The sequence below is a fragment of the Anoplopoma fimbria genome, chromosome 1 (genome assembly GCF_027596085.1).
Source record: "Anoplopoma fimbria isolate UVic2021 breed Golden Eagle Sablefish chromosome 1, Afim_UVic_2022, whole genome shotgun sequence".
NCBI lineage: Eukaryota > Metazoa > Chordata > Actinopteri > Perciformes > Anoplopomatidae > Anoplopoma > Anoplopoma fimbria.
The window spans coordinates 6,354,786-6,374,167 of record NC_072449.1 but is presented as its reverse complement, the minus strand read 5'-3'; the positions used below and the strand labels follow the sequence as shown (position 1 = coordinate 6,374,167).

At 40.7% G+C, this 19,382-nt stretch overlaps 1 protein-coding gene across 2 annotated transcripts in view; it reads left to right on the top strand.

Annotated features, from left to right (window-relative positions):
- Nucleotides 1-19,382, top strand: part of igsf11 (immunoglobulin superfamily member 11) — a 96,401-nt gene that overhangs the window by 16,562 nt on the left and 60,457 nt on the right. For both annotated transcript variants that reach the window (XM_054602596.1, XM_054602589.1), the window contains exon 3: nucleotides 13,347-13,376. In XM_054602596.1, coding sequence (XP_054458571.1) covers nucleotides 13,347-13,376 — 30 coding nt within the window. The remainder of the gene's footprint in view (nucleotides 1-13,346; nucleotides 13,377-19,382) is intronic.

Here is a 19,382-nt window from a genome sequence, read left to right as displayed (position 1 = left end):
GTTCTGGGAAGCTGATCTGACTCTTCAAATTCAATTAAAAGAAGATAGTTGTTTGATTGGATTTGAAGATTTACACAAGTTTATCTTCCCGAGGGGATGGAGGTTATAAAGATATGTAGCCTGGTAGGAAATGCTCCACTGCCTGCTAATTTCCTTTTGATTGCCGATGACAGTAAGCCAGCCAGCACCCTGTGATCGGAAGGCGTGACAGGTTACATGCGGGATGGTGAGATCAGATATATATGATTGTATGGGCTCGTTTGCTATTTATAGGCTAGCAGAAGCTTCAGTATTTGAAATCAGATCTTGTGAAAACTGGGAGCCAGTGAAGGGAGGTCAGAATGTGTGCAGTGTGACCAAATTCTGATTTGATTTAAAAATATTGAAGCTGCTTTTTGTACGAGTTAAATGTTTTTGGTACTGTTGATTGGTAGTCTGGAAAACATGGCACTGAAATATGTGAATGTTGGTAAAACATGCAGAGAACACAATTTTGTAGCAGACGCTGTTCTTCCAGGGCTCTAGGAATGCAGATTTGGGTCACATTGGCAAACTTGTAAGTTCACCAACACGTAACATGTAAATTGCAATGGGCCTAGGAATGAAGCTTGTGGCACACCCGCGTTTTTCTTTTTTTAATTAGATTTGGTATCTAAAAAAAGCTTTAAATCATTCGCTGCCTTTGTAAGATGCTCTTTAGACTTTAGGTGGTTTAAATGGTCAAAATAGTCTGCTTCTGAAATAATCAGTTAATTGAGAGACTTATCTGTCCAAGAATTCGTAATGAATGAGATGATATAGCTTTTTAAGTATTAATACATGCATAACAAATTGAAAATCTTTAGAAGTGATTCTAAATAGATTCTTAAAGTAAAATCAAGTGTGTGTGGTGTGCCAGACTTTTGGTTGGAAATGGTGATGGTATGCTTTTGTCCTGCTGTTCCCACAAATAGGGTCTCCTGTGGTTATTTGTTTATTGTCATCTGCTCCCATATACAAACATGTACGCACGCACACTCGTGCACACTCCTACACACATGCACCCATGCAAGATGAACACATCCAGACAATGTCAAACAATCCAATTTGCTACCATCTAGTCAATTGGAGTAATTAGCCAGAGACTATTAAGTCATTTTCTCCATGTGCACTACCACAACTGTAATTATGGCAAAGCAACAATGGTGTGCAATTACAGTTCCCTGTAATTGCACACCATTGTTGCTCCAAAATGATGCGATGTCAGTCAAGACGGCAGAAGGGCGCTGAGAAGATAGAACTCTACGATATAACATTGATATACATAGAAACCGCAGGCTGGGGAAAGGGTGAGTTCAGTCAGACAGAGCAGGACAGAGAGTATTCTCACGGGGAGTTGCATGCTAAGGCTTCATAAACATTTCTCATAATCAATGGCAGAATATCAAGTGATCCATCTTCCCTGGCCTGTAAACGGTTGACATTTTCCTGTAATTAAAGCGGTGAGATGAAACGCAGGGTTTTAACGGTGACAAGAGATGATCAGTGACTCTATTGTTTTTGTCTTGAGGGTGCTTTATCAACATGGGGGCATTGTTGGGGATGATTTCCCCATTGGAATTTGGGTCTCCAATGACCAGATTTGAATGTGTGGCTCTTCCTCTATTGTGCATTGTGATTAAGCAGAATAGGGCTGTGTAATGCCTTGAGAGTGGGTGTGAGACGGGAATGGAGTTTGTCTTTATTACTGTACCACTGGGTGATAAGAATGACCGTGGAGATGTGTTGTATATTAGAGCACAATGGGAAAAATACTCTTTGTTAAAATGAGGAATAGGAGAGCTCATGTGACATGAGACGCTGTTCACCATTGTTATAATAAAACACTGCTTGAATAAAAGATCATGAATACAGGTTGAACTGAAGAGCTGAAGCAGCTCCTCTGTAACGGATTACATCACCGCCACGCACAGCAGCGAGGAAAAAAAAAATGATTCCAATTTTAATTAATCCTTGTTTGAATTACAATGAGAAATGAATCTGGCCGCGCAGATGAGATGAGGCAGAGCTGATACAGTGTTACATAGCTGGTTATCTAAGCATCACAGACACTGAGAATGAAAGCTAGAGTGCGAGAATAACTGGAGACCAGAGAGAGAAAATCTGCCACACAGGCAGATTTCACACCTGGTTTAACAAATGATCTGAGGATGAGAGACCTGAGAACCTGATAGTGAGTGAGGAGATGCAGGACTCAGGACGGGTGAAGTGGTCCCTCGGTCAGTGCAGTGTGAGTGCACAGGTTCTTGAAATGATATGTTTTGACTGTTATGTTTTGAGAGAAATGAAGGGAATGATACAAATAGAAATGTTAGGCTCCAGGCTTAGGGTATTGAGCCAAGGTTATGATCTTTCCCTGACCTAAGTGCCTGTACTGTGAGAGCAAATTGTGGGAAAACAAATCAGTGAACATTTTACAAAAAAATAAGACTCCTAGCGTGAAAGTTAAGTTGAGTAGGAAGGCTGTTTTGACACCCTAATTCACCTTCGGTTATCTGTTCAATTTACCACTATGTGCATTTGCTACTACTGTTTTAATGTGGCAGCTTTTATCCAGATATGAAGTATAAAGTCTCCTCTCCTCTCCAACTCCAAAACATCTGGAACTCACCATAGTCATAATCCCTCTCTCTCTTAAACCATTTAACACTTGTTCTCTCCGTGCCATCCCTTGATCTTCCTGCTTTTGGTACAGAGGGCAGAGGGCTCTTGACAACCCAAAATGCTTGATTTCCCCTCTTTTTCATTTCCTTTCTTAATTCCCAGCTTGGGGAGTTATGAATGGATATACCAGAAAATAGAAAGGAACTTTATTTTAACGTTCATTTGCACTGCGTTTTCTCGCCTGGTGGAGACTCAGGTGGGCATGAGTATTAATAGCTTCCCTCGTTCGTGACGTCAGCTGAAATCACACATGCGCCTCTTAACGCTCAGAGGTGTTTTTATGTTAATTAGAAACATCACTCTCAGCAGTTATTTAGTCAGCGTTGTAAGGCTCCTGTCAGTGTAAAACAGAAGAGACATTTTTATCTCCACCTGACTTTCCGCCTCATAGCCACAGTCGTGTATTCAGTTCCAATGCCTCTTCTATCTGCTGTTTCCTGGTCTCTGCTCCTCTTCATCATTCAGCTCTTTAATGTGACTGTCAAACAGTATTTCATTCCCTCTCTTTTCTCTGTTTCTCTGCATGTCCACGTGACTAAACTCTCGTTCTTTGCCTCTCTCTCTTCATTGAAAAAGGCCTGTATACTCTGTCTGAAAGCTTTGTGGGGTCCTAAATGCTAAATGCCAGTCTGTCTCTGCCAGGCGCCCGCTTAGTGCCTGTCTCCTTGGTGATGAGACCAGCGTTCAGGCCGTTCCGCACCAGACACTGAGGGGTTTGTGATTGAGCGCGCATGTTTGTGTGACTACGTGTGTGTGTGTGTGTGTGTGTGTGTTTGTGTCAGCGTACAGTAGATATGTGTGTGTGTTTTTTGCTCCCTATCTACGTAAAAGCGTGTACTGGATGTAAAGGAGAGAAAGCAGGGCAGTACGAGGGCCATGTATTCTCTGGCTCATTATCATGTGAATGCATTATGTTTCCTGTCAACATGCCCCTGCCAAACAAGAGGGGCCCTGTTCTCTCTGCCAGGACTCAAGCGACACAGCGGCCAGGCCCCAGTGTGGTGCGGTTCTGCACTGGCACAATTAACCAGGAGTTTAGCTCCACAGACACTGCTGCTGGCCTCATCCCGATTCAGTCCATCTGTACTGGCATCTCAAGGAATCAGTCTGTGGGAATGAGATGGGAAGACTCCATTCAGAAATATTGAATTATTTGGCTTTTTTATGGATTGGATTAATATATTTATAACATAAACATTATTTTATACTATTGCGTGCAATACACAATGGCACTCCAATTTAAAGTATGATCAAATGTATAAAAAAAATTGCAGAAATGTCTATCAGTATGGTCAAAAGCCTTTAATCCCTACCCCCATTCCTCTCATTCCCAGCTTGTCACATACTGACGTTTGGTCAAAACTTATTTTCTAACACACTGGGTAGCCCAGCATGTCTAACCATGATGCTCCACTTCCATCACAGTAAATATGTGGTTAATATTGGGAATTTAAACAAAGAAAAACAATTAAATTAAGGAAAAAAATCATTGTTGGGCTAAAAACATGTAAAATAAAATAGTGCACCAATCTGCCAGTCCATCTCGAGCTCTATTTAACCCTGACTTGCAAACAAGAGATACTTGAACTCACTCACTTGTGGCAGCAACTCACTCCTAAACCAGAAGGAGCTATACATGGCATTTGTCAGCAGAGAACCAGGGGCTCATACTTTGAGGTGCTGACTCTCATCTTGACCGCTGCACTCTCGACTACAGTCACCTACACATGTCGTAAGTCTTTCCCAAGTACACCTAACATATATGAGCACACTTTCATAACCCATCAGGTAACCCTGCATTGCTTCTTCTGGATCTGAGTTTCTACAGATGGTTGGAGCCTCCTTTCCAGCACCTTGGCATAAGCTTTCCCAGTGAGGCTGCAGCAGTGTAATAACCCAAAAAATCCATCCGAAATTGAAGAGGCATGTCAGCAACGACAGCCCAACACTTTCCAGACCCACAGAGTGCTTGTTTGTTGGGTTAACAACAACAAACCTGTCGCGGAAAACATTCCCTACAATCAAACCTGTAATCTGAGGAGAACCACCAAGCATGATGACCTTTACCATTGTCATTATCGGCCCAGTAATACTCTACAACAGTCTCCCTACATCAGAGCTGGGTCTCTAGCTGCTCTTGGGGATATTGATCCAGCTGAGAGGACTTAATTTTTGATACGCAGGCACAGAATTAGAGGTCAGCCCTGTGGTCTGAGCTCTCACCTCACATCTCACTTGGGACCAATTTAAAGGGCTGAATAGCCAGAGGGCCCAACAGCATGACTCCTTGTGCTAATGCAGACCTGAGGTGTTGTAAAGCTGTATTTACAGGGTTTTAGTGTGTGTTAAGGGAGGTATATGTTTGTGTGTGTGTGGGAGGGGGGTCTTATGTGCATATGTTAAATCTGGTGCGTGCTGTGCTTGAAACTGCTGGTGCAAGCAACATTGTGATGCTTTGTCTTGCATCTGTGAAAGATTGCATGCAGCTCACATGCACTTATTATGTATAAATGGGTAGACAAATAACACCCATGAAGCCTGTGCGAATGAGCATATCCATGAAAGATGCAGTTACCCAGAAAATGGCTCCACTGTGGGCTAAAGCCTCATGTATTATGAAGACGACCAGTTACTGTCTGTGGTATGAACTCAGGTGGAGGTGAACTGAGTGTCTGAAGTGGGTTTTTAAAGGCTAAAGCCCTCAGGAATTGCTGAACAAAATAAAAAGGAATGAAACACTGAATGAGCTTGGAGTCAGATCTTTTTTATCAATTTTATTGAAAGTTATTGAACTCATCCAAACTTATTTGGAACTTATTAAATTGAGAACCAGAATCCTTTCTGAAAAAGGGAACCTAGCCAATAAAGGAAAAGCAGACAAGACCAACAGTAAACACATTTCAAAATGAATAACGGATAATCTCACTGCTTCCAAATCATGTCATTTTAATTTAAAGGAATTGTTTGACAATTTTAGAAATAGGCTTATTGCCTTTCAGGCTGAGAAACGGATGGTCCCCATAGAAAAGCTAAGGGGAAGCGATTGTACACTTTATTGTATGCTTCAAGTCTTTTCTTTTGTAAAACTGAAAAACACAGTTTGAAAACACATACTGTAAGCATACTGTAAATCTGACCAAACAGGGATTGGTTTAGCACAAATACTGGAGTCTCTGGTGATTGCCTGGCAACCTCACAGCGAGGACTGGACTCCTGAAAGCGGCTGTGACAGGCCATGAAATAGTCAGGTACATACAGTAACTGCCTGTAAAACCATAACATATCAATTTTATCACATACATAATAATTTTCACATGTAACATGTTCTTTTCTGAGCTTTAGAAGTGCTGTTTAACTGGTCAGGGTAATGGCCGGCTGTGTCTCAGTGGGAAGGGAGGTTTGTCCTCTAACCACGAGTTCGGCGGTTTGATCCCTGAAGCCAACTTTTTGCATGTCATCCAAACATTTCCAGGCTATAATTTGGGGATAAAAGAAGGGGAATTTAGCAGTTTACTGTCCTGTTAATAATGCTTTATTCATTTCAGTCCATGAGTCAAATTACAGAAAATTACTTTGCAATAAGAAGCTTTCCATGTTATTTTAGTTTCTGACTAAAGCGATGTGATGGAGGCCTGAATGAGAGAGTAATGTAAAAATAATCTGGCTTCCTCCACTGACAAATTAACTGTAAAATGACCTTTTGATAAAAGCATATGGGGATCCACTAAGTTGGCTCCAGCAGTCTCACGCTCTAACGTATCTGTGCCATACTGAGCCAATTTAACCGTTCTTATTTCCTTCACACTTTTTCCAATTAAAACATGACTTGTGATTAAAGGCCGGCGGTCTGCTTGGTATACATGTACAGTGTGTGTGAGTGTATGTGAGTTTAATAGAGAGGGAGAGAAACAGGCCTTTGTGCGAGTGAGGCCATGCTGGCAAGTGTCTCTGTGACATTGTCTCTATTATCTTGGCCTTTTGGCGTGCATGTGAGATTACACAGTGCGTTTGTAAATGTGCACGAGTGACTGTGTGAGTGTGTCTTTATTATATTGGCTTATTGGATGTCTGCGCCAAGAGTTCTCAATTCACACACCGGGTTAATTGACCTCTGGAGACGTTTCTCTCCTCAGTTATAAAGAAGGTCTCAATGCGACGATTATTCTGCATTTGCCTTAGATATGAGATTTGTAAGGGCCTTTGAGTTCTGAGGTGGCTCATTACTTTATAAATGAGACATTTTGATGCCTGTTTCAGAAATATTTTCATAATATTACTAGAAATATTGTAGGCTTTAGTTTATCATTTCAAGATGTTATGGTATTTAAATAATTGGTTTCCTACCAGCATTCAACATGGTCAAATCCCATCATATTTATACAAATTACAGTTGGCAAAACAGACTTGGACAGGCCACATACTCCTCAGGTGATAATTTTACCACAAAATTGAGTTGCAAGTGCTTTAGAACTGAGCTCTACATTTGTTTTATCACGTGCGGATACATTTTATATGAGCAATATTAAAAGGTCTGATCATCAATGATTAATAGTCTTTGTGCTGTAATGTAGGTTAGGGCCCAGGAGGCTAGCTAGCTGGAACGCAAAACAAACAAATCATTCTCCATAAAAGAAAACATCCTTTAACACCCTCGCCGCTGCATTGTAATGACCTGTATTCCCAATAACAAAAAGAGCTTATGATGAAAAATGATCATTGGGATGAAGACATGAGGGGTTTTTGCTACTTGCGTTTCGCAGTACTCTCAAGGACTGTGTGCACACACATGAGCGAGCACACACGCTCACTCAGAGGCATTCACACCTACACAATCAAAGAAAAAAATTCAACTAATAACGCCTTTCTGAAACAAACAACTTGATTAAGACTCAGGAGGTGGAGAGAATCAGGTGTGAGCACCGCGGGTCATGAAATCATGTGTGAATGCATGCCAAGGTTGTGTTTTTTAAAAGATGCAGTTTGTGTGGTTGTAAGGATTTCTGCGCCTCCAGAGGGAGTTTGTTTGGGCGCGTTATCTCCATCGTTGCTGCTGCTCGCTACCTGGTGAGCATCTTCTGGCTGAACACATAAGCAGGAGAGCCGAGCGTAGGTTTGCCTCTGGGAGACACATTTTTTTGTTTTCCTTGAAGCTGCATTCACTGAGCATTTCTCTTCCGTTACTTGTTTCCTTCGCTAAGATAGAAGAAAAACTGAGCGAGGCAGACAAACAAAAGACACAAAGAAACTCTGTTAAAAAGATTTATATTGAATCCTTTACATTACCAGGAGTTAATCTACACCTTTGCACCAATGCAGGGCATAAACTTTGATTCACCCTGACTATTTAAAGGTATTTCACTTATTACAGTACTCGTAGATTTAGCAATACAATCTTCAAACAATTGTTTTTTTAATGCTAGAATAGTGTCCTCAGGAATGCAGGCAAAACTAAAGAGTGATTTGTTTCCTCATTCCCTATTCCTCAGGCCTCTTCATTGTCATTTCCCATCCATCCACCAGATGCCCTCGGACTTGCCCCATCAACGTACTGCCCCACCCATCTACACACCTGTTCCCACTTACCTCCCGATCACCTGCCTCTCACTTTATATACCGGTCCATTCCTTTTTTTTCTGTAAAATTTGCTATCTGAGACCTGAATCCTCTTACCTGCCTGTTTTGAACCTCTGCATGATCTATTTTTGGATTAAGATTTCCTTTGGATTTGTTCGTTTGTTTGGACTGCCTTCCTGGTTTTTGACCCTTGCCTGCCTCATTACTCCGTAAGCTTACACAGCCATAGTTTATTTCAATAAATCCCTGATCACTCTACCTCTATTGTCTGCATTTGGGTCATTCCCTGGTGGCCTGTATTCACCAGCATTGACATTACTCTTAGAAGAAAAATGAGAAGCTGGGTAGTGATTGCATATAATTATGTGACGGAGGGGGAGAAGCTATTGGAGGTAAAAAAATAAGGAGGAACATTTAAAAAATATGTTTTAATTAATAATAATGATGTGATCAGGCACAACATGGCAGATTGTTGTTTACATTGTAATTGATGTAAGGAATCTTTCAGCCAACTGATCTACGTGTTATCTCTCTTGTTGCTGCTACTGAGCTTCTGTTTCTCCACCTTGATTATAATACTCTTTGTGAATGACTGCGTCTGCATACAAAGGTCCTCCATGTGGTAATTTATTCTATATCATTGTGTATTATTACAGCAGATAGTTTATCTGGAGGATTAATTTGTAAAGATAGGAGCATACATTTTTGTCAGCCACATTTAAACCTGTATTGACACTGAGGAACAATATAGGTTGTATTACAGGGACAATTTCTTTAGTAGAAACTAATTCAAATGAAAACTATTGACGTTGTGTTCTATGGATGTGGAATGGTCCAGATAAACAATTGCACTGTGAGAAGATTGATATTCTCTTTTTTTATTGCTGTACAGCAAACTAAAGTCCATTTGCCTCCATTGTATTGGTGACATTTCATACATGGATATCTCAAAATCAATCCAACTGCTGTATCTACATTGTCAGATAACATTGGGGCAAAGCAAGAATATTTTTTTTTAATATTATATTTAATTTTTGTTTATATGGATGAATTCACCTTGAAGTCCCAAAAGACAATAATACATCACTCCAAATACACTGCCACTGACATCTGTCACTTGAGTACAGTCCCTCTCTCTCTTTGAAGACACAAGAACCGATCCTGCTGCTGGGTGATGGCCACAGCTATTTAATAAAGTCGAAGACAAAGAGCCTTCATTCACCATCTGTTTGGTCAGTGTCTGAAAGAGCCGGCAACACTGAAGAAGATTCAGATGAGCTCAATAAAGGTGGAGCTGTGCTCCTGTGCGATTCGGCCCAATTTCAACCCCTGGACAAGAGAAACAAGCTGTGAACACGGACATACTGCATTCACTGTTTCACATATGTCACTATGTAAATTGATGGCAAACAGTAGCTTGTTTACCCATCCAGCAGCAGACATAGAGCGACATTATCATTCATTTGGAGTTGCGTTTCTGGCCACATGGCGAATGTCAGATCATTAACTCCTATTTGGCTCCATCTTAGTCTCCTTAAACTTCTGAAAAACGCATGTCCCTTTAGCAGCAAAATGATCCGCTCGGCCGGCTGTGCTTATGAGAGCAGTGAGAGTGAATCACACCATTAAAGTTGCAACTGTAAATTGGAAACAATGAGCAGAAACGCTCCGTAGCACTGAGGGGGACTGGGTTTGTCAGTAGAAGTGACGCCTTTTACATACACACAGTCATTCCATCCATTCTTAATGGCTAAATATTGATTACAGTACAGTGTACAGTTTTAAACAGCCAACTACAACCACTGTCAAGAATACTTTTGTTTTTATTAGGTTCCATCTGCTCTCAACTCTTAAGTCTTAATCCTCCTGTCTTAGTTTATTATTCTTCAACCTTCTTTAAATTTGCTACGTCTTTCTATTTATTCCCACGAACGCCTCCAGAGTCCAAGGGGAAACTGCCAAGGAAACTGCAAATGAGCAATTACTAACATGGGCAAACACTGAGGCAGATGTTTGAACTGAGAACAAAGACGTATAGATTAACACAAACATTGATGTCAGGCAGAGAAAGAAAGGGCAAGACAGTACACCAGAGACAATTACAGAGGTTTGTGATATATGCTCGTCAATGGGCTTTTACCATCTATTACTTGTGGTTGAGGCGGTGGTGGGGGGCGGCTACATCTGGGGTGGCTTGGTCTCCATGGAAACTGACATTCCCTTGAAGGTGCTTGGCAGCCACCACCAATTGTTGAGCTTGGGTAATGGTTTGAAATTCTCCGTAAAGTGCCTCAGAGGTTGAGATTAAATTCAACCTGCTCGGGGTAGACTCAGGCAGTGACTAATCACACCGTTTTAGAGGGAAGGAAAGCGGGAGAGTGATGGCATTCAGACAAGGAAATATATAGGCTGTTACTCATGTCCAATGTTTATTTTAGCTCTTTTTGTTCTTGGCTGCCAGTCAGTCACACAGATATTACTTTTCATTCTTTTGGAATCATTTCTTGTATCTAGAGTCACTGATTGCTCGTATTCCTGGTAGGGGAGGCTTATCCAGGGACATTGTTAGGCAGGGACATTGTCTTTATGTCCAATATATCAATTGTTAGAATAACAGCATGTGGAGCCATTGTTTTTCTGTTATTTCTACACACCCTCCCTGTTTGCCCCAGCTGAAATCTGAATGTGAGTGGTCAGGCACCACTGCTCAACAACTGATGAAATGATCACTCCTCTCCGTCTCCAACTCTTTAGTCGTATGCAGTGTTAAGTCCTGCTGCTAATGGGCCTGTGGACATCTGACACTGAAAAGGATCAGCCAGGCGAAGCATCAGCCCCACACTTCTGCCCTCACAACCAGCTCATGCTGAAAATATGGGCGATTATTTCTGAATGCTTTTTTTTTTGTTTGTTTGTTTTTAAACCACTGAATCAAATTTGTAAACATACGTTTCACCAAAACAAGCACAAAGCATTTTTCTAGTGAGTTTGTTCTGCTGCTGTTGGATGTTATCTTGTTACACATGAAGGGGGTGTAATAGGATTCTCCATTGAGCAAGTGCATATGTTTCCAAGATTATAAGCACTCTGCTCTCTACGGAATGTTATTTGCATTGGTTACACGAAACAGCAATATGAGCCATTACTTGTGACGAATACCATAAGAACGTCAACACAGAGTTGTTTATGGTAGGGCTAAAGGAGATTTAATCCTGTCATTCAATATCTTTTGCGAACGTTATTTCAGATGAAAACCCTAGACTTGAACTCGCACATTTGCACATGAACAGCCTTGGCCTTTAAGTGCTTTTGTGTGTGTGTGTGCGTGTGTCAGTAGCTGATTGTAAAGCTTATTTGTATTCCGCAGCAGCTCCTGTTGTTTTCCAGGCCTCCTGTAGCTTGGGTGGTCAGTCCCTGTTCAGCCTGAGGAAGTCTGTTAATGTCACAGCAGTGCAAGACAATGAATTACTGTTTTGCATGACATTAAAAAAGACAAATTGTTTGAAATTGAAAATGAGATTTTAACTTAGTTTATGTCCTGGTCTTAAACATCTGCAGGTATGGGTAAAGTTAGTCTGGACTTGAGAAAGTACTGTCATTTAGGAAAGCAAAGATATACAGCTTAATTATGTCCTTCCCAGGAAATCCATACAAATTAGTTCCACCCATACAAACAGCTTATTTACTGACGATATCATTCTAAGCCCTTTGGGTGAAGGTGAAGTATCTAAAACATCGCATCATTTCGCAGCCAGTGCTTTCCCATCCCACTGTGCAGATCCGGTCATAAGGCCGCAGATGTAGCAGGTATCCATTAGCAACAGCAGGGTCAGATCCAGCATGAGTTGGTTGGTTCTATTGCATCTGCTTCAGACTGCATACGTATAATTAAGGATTGAGTACTTCAGGAAATTGGGGAAAAAATATATATTTTGGGGGATTTCTCTACTGGCAGTGTTTGTGGGCACAGTTTGGCATTGGGAGGCGTATAAAACAGTAATTAGAATTCCCAGTGAATCCATTATTTATTATGTATCAAAATTGAAGATGCAAACATATCTACAAAGTATTTTCTGCTGTGTCCTCTGTGGCCAATGAGCATTACCAAACCTCTTAGCACAGAGCTGAAGTAATTAATCATATTTTGCACTGTAACAATGTATCAAATATGCCCTCGCACTCGCAGTAATCTCTGTAACCGACTTTATTCTTTAATACCAGAGAAATGTAAGAAGCATTGTTTGCTGCTACCATGCTGGTGCACCCAAGCAGAAATCAAAAAGGTTGACTGATGTCAATTGTCATTGTTGTATTGATGTTTACTCACTGCAGTAATATGATTCTGGCGGCCTGTCAGATGCAAGTCAATGGAGGCATATCGCTGCCATCTGATTTCTTTTGAGAGTGAAATTCAGTCTGGGCGCACATGCTATTGTCAAGCAGCTGATTGATGATCGAAAAATGTCCAATTGCTTTTCTACGAATGCTCAGAAGACAAGGTGATGATGCAACAATTTGGTGTCGGTTTGCAATCCAAGATTTGCGTCTTTCAGTATGTGTGCACATGTGATGTACTAAGCAAGTGTGGATGTTGACTTCTTTTGGTGGATATGCACCCCTGCACAATAATTACTTTATGCTCAGTGCCGGGGAAGGATTTAATTAACTGTCCCCTGTCAGGATAGAAAATTAGTCAATAAAACACTCATGCACAAGCATCTCTCTCCTTCAAACACACATAGAATAAGTCAATAGATTTGCCGAGCTAACACTAATGCTGAGACCACAATGTACTAACAATTACTTGATGTTGCAGGAACATAAAGTACAAGTCTTGAGTGACACAGCTCAATAGGCAATTAAAGAGGAGTATTGAGAAAAAGCTGCTGACAGAAACCGAGCATGGTGTGGGGTTCTTTCTGCACACAGAGAGAAGATAATGTTGTTGATTTTTATGTTTTAAATTGCTTCATCAGTGCAGCAAAGCACTGTATGATCTGCTCAGCCCCGCTTACATGCGATCAGAACACAACAGTAATTATGTTTTCTTCTTTTTTTTTTTTTTGCAGGTTCAAGGTTTGATCTACACACGGGGAAAGGTAAAAAAAAAAAAAGTCTTCATTTTACTTCGAGCTCTTTTTGCTCTATTTTTCCACTCTCTGCATGCGGAGGGAGACAGAATGATTTGATTGGCAGGCGTTAGACTGTATCTGCAATTCTGTGTGTTCAGGTTGTGTGCGGTTGTATATAAAGGCATTACTGGGGGGATTTGTGGACCAGTTTGTCATTTTCACAGCTCAGCCTGTTATCCTAATCATAGTGAACATAAAATGTGGATTAGGGGTGTCTTATGGTATCATAATCACATACAAACACATACTGAAATACTCCAGCACACATGCACCTGCTGCAAAAAAGAAGAATGCAACTAGTACTTATTCATGTTTTATGTTATGTTTCGACACAAGAGCCATCTGAGGGAAGGTAATGCTGGCTTAGCTAAGATTTTAGTCGATACAAATGTCTTAAAAGGTCCCATGCTGAGCTTATTTTTGCATGAACTGGGTCTTTGGCTAATGACTCGACAGGACGTTTCTCCCAACTGATTTGACTAAATAAAAACATCAGCATTCTTTCTATCCTGAGATTTAAAAGCATATTTAAGGTATTGTCTAGGATGACAGTTGGAGCCGTTTTGTTTTGCGTTTTGCCATCTAGGCAGCATTTGATCATTATGCCGATGGTGGCCCTACAGCTCTTTTTGGTCTATTTCTGGCAGATGGAGTCTGCAACGGTTTATGTCTGCGGCCTTCCCTGTGTAGATCCCAGAGTATTTTAGTCCAGAATAATCCCCACCATCTGCTGTCTCCTCTACTACGTTTTAGTGCTCAGTATCTCTCGTCTATCTGCCATTCCAGTGTTTTTGCTATTACATTTCCTCTTCTTGTTTTTCTCTGTATATCATGATCCCTCGCAGCTGCATCTTTTTTTATCGTGATGCAGCTCTTCCTCTAATATTTAGGCTCTAACCCTCCATCACCTCTCCCTCCTCCACTCAATCCCAGTCAGACTGCTCCCTCCTTTCTCATGGGTCTTAATTTTCTTCTCCTTTACTCTTGTCCACTTTTCCACGATGTCTTCCTCTTCCTCATATTTGCTTTTGGTCTTTGGTTTTGATGTCTCCAGACTCTCTAATACACAATGTTTCTCTCTGTCCACACATATACGCCAACGCCAACCACTCTCCACAGGCTGTCAAATCCTAATCTGGGCTTCATGAGCACAGACTATCCCCCTCCCCCCCGGTTTCCAGATTGAAAGTCCCATAGATCAACTCCATTAGGACTGTATGGATCTATATTTTATTCATGCATTTTTCCAGCATAAGTGCTCCTCAGGATTGGGTTGCACAAGCTGTTTTTGTAAATCCATCACTGAGTTTGTGTGTTAAGTCCTTCCTAAGTATTTAGTAACCACTAGCTAGTTTCAAACTGGTGATTAACTAAATTGGGCCGCCCAATTCAAAGTTAAGGAATGTCTTGGGTAGTAAAATGTAAATCTGTTGCTAATAAACATCTGTACCACTGTCCAACAAAAGCAATCAACTATGTAGAAATGAAGTCATTGCAGCACCATGAGCTGTAAAATAACATTCTGAAATACAACTTTTAGAAAGCCAATTTATATATTAAACATAAGGTCAACAACAAAATAAATTCTAATTTAATAGATGTAAATGTGAACATGAAAGTATACAAGAGCAACAAAAGGGAGACTGCTTTGTGAAACCAGATGTCACAACTTTGATTTATTTATCATGTAACTTCCATAGTTATTTTAACCCAAATGTCTATTACTCATGTAACTTACACACACACTTAAATCCATTTCCCTAGTTCTTTTAACCCAAACCTTGGAAAAAAGTATTTTCCTCAACTTAGGAAAGCGGTTTTGTTACCTAAACCTAATGAAGTTGTTTCTTGTGAGGACATAAGATTATTTTGAAAAAATAGACATGTGTTGCTGGACATTGGTGGGAAACGCATGCAAAATGAAAAATAACTTTTCCAAATATATCATATGAACTTCTGTATGAGGATACGTTGTTTAATTTGTCTTATGTTGTAACTTGTTGTCACTTGATTCACTTTGAACTCCCTCGTGAACAGCTGGTGCGACCGGCTCTAGTAGAGCCAGAAACAACAACCAACAAATGTTTGCTGGCCATGCTGCTGACAAAATGCAGTACATCTAACCTTTTACAGGCTGCCAGCTCATTCATACTGCTTAACAATACTTGATGATTAAGCGGTTGATGACTGAGGATAGCGACTAAACAGGAACTTGTTGATCAGACAAATTCACAACAAGGATGAAACATTGATTACATTATTTCTTTCCGTAATACACTTCTTGATCCAAGCATTGTTACTTTGTGATCTTTTGTGAAAATAAAAGTTGACAGAACAGCAGTGGTTTTGATGTTATGCAAAGGGACTTAGGACTGAAATCACAACTGTAAAAAAGATACATATCTGCTTGCTTTGAAAACACATTTGAAAAATGGATGGCTCTCATCTTCCAGTACAAGTACCACTAAGTTGCCCTGGGAAAAATGCACTTGACTCTCAGCTTCCCTGCTGGAGTCGTTCTCCTGCAAATGGTACATGACTACTGACTACTACGTGTGTGCGACAGTATCAATTATGTCCTCTCTCAGACTGATGCTCTAAGCGAGGCTGAGCTCTTTGTCAAATGAATACAACTGAGAACATAACAACAGCACTTAGAGCAGAGGTACATGCATTTACTACATTGGCGAAATCCACAGAGAGACTTTGTGCTATAATGGGTTGTGTAGAGTACAAAGTTTGTTATGGATTCAGATGTGTATGCCTCTGAGAGGGATTGTAGTAACTACAATGACAACACCAGCAACCAAAGTACAGACAGGTATGATACACGCACCTCAGCGACGTGGTTGTCAGCCATGTACAACGCATCTGTACCGGCGCACAGCTGGATTAACAATGACTGAATGGATTAGTGTGTGTGTGTGTGTGTGTGTGTGTGTGTGTGTGTGTGTGTGTGTGTGTGTGTGTGTGTGTGTGTGTGTGTGTGTGTGTGTGTGTGTGTGTGTGTGTGTGTGTGTGTGTGTGTGTGTGTGTGTGTGTGTGTGTGTGTGTGCGCAAAAGCAGGGGGAGTCAGACAGAGACAGAATGATAAAACATGGTGGTGACTCCTGTGTCAAGTGGGTATTTGATAAAGCCGGATACCTTAAACAGATACCGATAATACCCCGAGATCATCATATTTTGGCTCGAGTTCTAATGACATCACAAAACCATGCCCACCACGTGTACATTCGAACACACACACACAACCATCGTATCCTCGTCATCTGACCCAAATCCATTAGCAATAGGAGTCACAACCTCATCCACCCGTTCTTCTCCCTCAATTTCCTCCTCTTCCGCTTCCTCCTTTCTCATTCTTTCCCAGACATAAGGTCCCCTACGTGGAACATTCCCTCTGCGAGCTCGCCTGAAATAACATGAACAGAGACGGTTGAACAGTGAGATTAAGTGTGTAGGTGTTCACAGCCCATGGGCACTTACGTGGCAGCTAAAGAGCCGGCCTCTCTTTACTCCACTCAGAATGTCAATTTTATCGGTTGTTACCATTTTACAGACCTCTGAGAGCAGACAGTTAGGCAGTTAAATATAACTTCACCTAAAGCTAACACAGACATCATCTTGTGCTATAAATGGTAATGATGCTCTTTGAAATATTTTGTTTCTCTTGTTTTTTTTTGTTTTTTAAACACCATAAACTCAATGTGTGTATGACATTAGTGTGATTGCCAGCTGGGCCATTTATGCCAAAACTGCATGCCTCCTCACTGCTGTAAATTGCCTTGGATTTCTGTTGATAGCCATTTCCCTGTGAGTCAAATATTCAATTTTTCCATGATGTCATATTTCTGTATCTCTTCATCCTAGCTGCTGCAATGCATTTCTTGGATTACTTGTATTCTAACATTGCGTAGCACTCTAAAAATGTCAGTAATGAATATGAATGAATAATCTGCTTGACTATTCAAAAACGCTCCTAATTGAAATGCTGAAAAGGCAGCTCGGGCTAATCAGCTTAGAGATGTAGTCCACAGTTGACAGATAATAAAGAGGATCTTAGTGCTGAAGAGACTATTACCACCCCTGTAATGAGAGTTCACATAATGTGATCCGAGTACAATGGAGGGATAGGGAAGTTAAGAGGGAGAGGGTGGCAGCAGGCAAGGAGGACTAAAGGGATGTGGAGATGTCTCCCATTGTTCAAAAAGAGGGGTAGAAAGAAGAGAAACATCACTTCAGAGGGGCTAAATGTGTCTTCACTTAAAGGTTGTGAATGAGGATAAAAATGTCACAATACGTTGGCACCATGCAGCAGTCGTTTGCTAGATGACGAGAAGAGATCAATTGACAGCGGAAGTGAACACATGTTGTATTCAACATTGGGACAATTAACCATTGCTGTGGGACAATGTCAAGGAGGGACATGTGATCCGTCTTTTCTTGTAGTGCTCAGGAGTCTGGCTGCTCAGATAAAGATGTGAACAGGCTTCTTTTTTTTTTTTTTTTTTTTTTTTTGCAATGCAAAGAGACAGTTGCAGCACAGTCTCAGAAAAGATAAAAGCGTGAATAACTTTTTTCCAATTCAGAGAACAATGATTATCTTATTTTTCAATAAATTCAAACTTTATTAAACCTCCATGATAAGGCTACATGTGTCCTTTTAAGGTGTAGAAAAAAGATTTTCTGGAAAGAGGAATACAGCAGAAGATGACAGCTATAGTTTGACCTTCCATTCATGTAAATGTCCAATAAGACCGAAATAAACTAAAGTATCAAGTGACGATAATATATGTACTGTATACTGGTATTTGATGAAGGTTTTGTTTTGGCTTTGACACATTTTTGTGTCATAACCAAAACAAGTTTCAAGATCCTGTAAAATAAACAGTTTCTAAATGTGTCTTCTTTGTATCCTGCAGTAAACACATCAAAGACTCTTAGTGAAATAGCTCCTTGTCTCCGTCCTGATGTATCTTGGGAATTCTCTACTGCAGTAGAGTACAGTAAACATCAGGATGCGTCATTGTGAACTGATCGCTCGCGGACCGGCCGCCACTCATCTCTCTCTCACTTTCGCCTCCCTCTCGTACTCTTTCTGACCCACCACCAACCTCGCCTTTCCACGCTAACACACACACACACACACACAGTTTCCAAGGCCCTCTGTTTATGAGACAGCCAGAGGTCAGAGCTGTGAAGCATGAGTGGAATGACACAGGGACACACTAACACCTTTCCAAGCAGCTCACGGCTAATCCAATGTGAAATGAAATCTTATCTTAAAGTACACTTGTAACCCTCACTCATCTTACCTCACTGTGAAGTTCATTGGGCAGTTCTGCAGAATGTATTTTATGATATCTTAATCCTGTTAAACTTGAAACAAACTACCCTTAGAATTAACAGTGCGTGCCACAATTATTGAAAGGTCTCAGTGAGATCAGATGTCCAATTTAAATTAACCTGTTCTTGGCACTGCACAGGATCTCCTCATGACATTATCTACTCACACTGCTATACTAGATATCTTATCCGTCTTTTATATTCTGAAATCAAAACCTTTGCCATAATCTGTATATAACTACAAGCAGTGAATTTCAAGGAATACTTTGGCACTTTGGCAAATACACTTCTGATGAGTTAGATCATAATATTGATAGAACTCTCATATCCGTAGCACAAAGTTGTGGTTTCACAGAGGGATATGTGCTGGACTATCTTTTGGCCAGGAGCAGTGACTTTGTGGTATCTTAGTTGTTTAACACCCGTAAGACCACAACTTTGTATTTTAAGTCTTTGTTTTTTGTCCTTATTAAACAAACAACATATAGCTTTACTGGGAATTGCCATTGGAAGCTAGACGTAAATGAGACGTGAGCGCCGTGTAAGCGTTCCGTCATCCAATCCGCAGCTGATTGACGACAGAAATTTACTGAAATTAATTTAACCATTTATTTATTTCTGTATTTA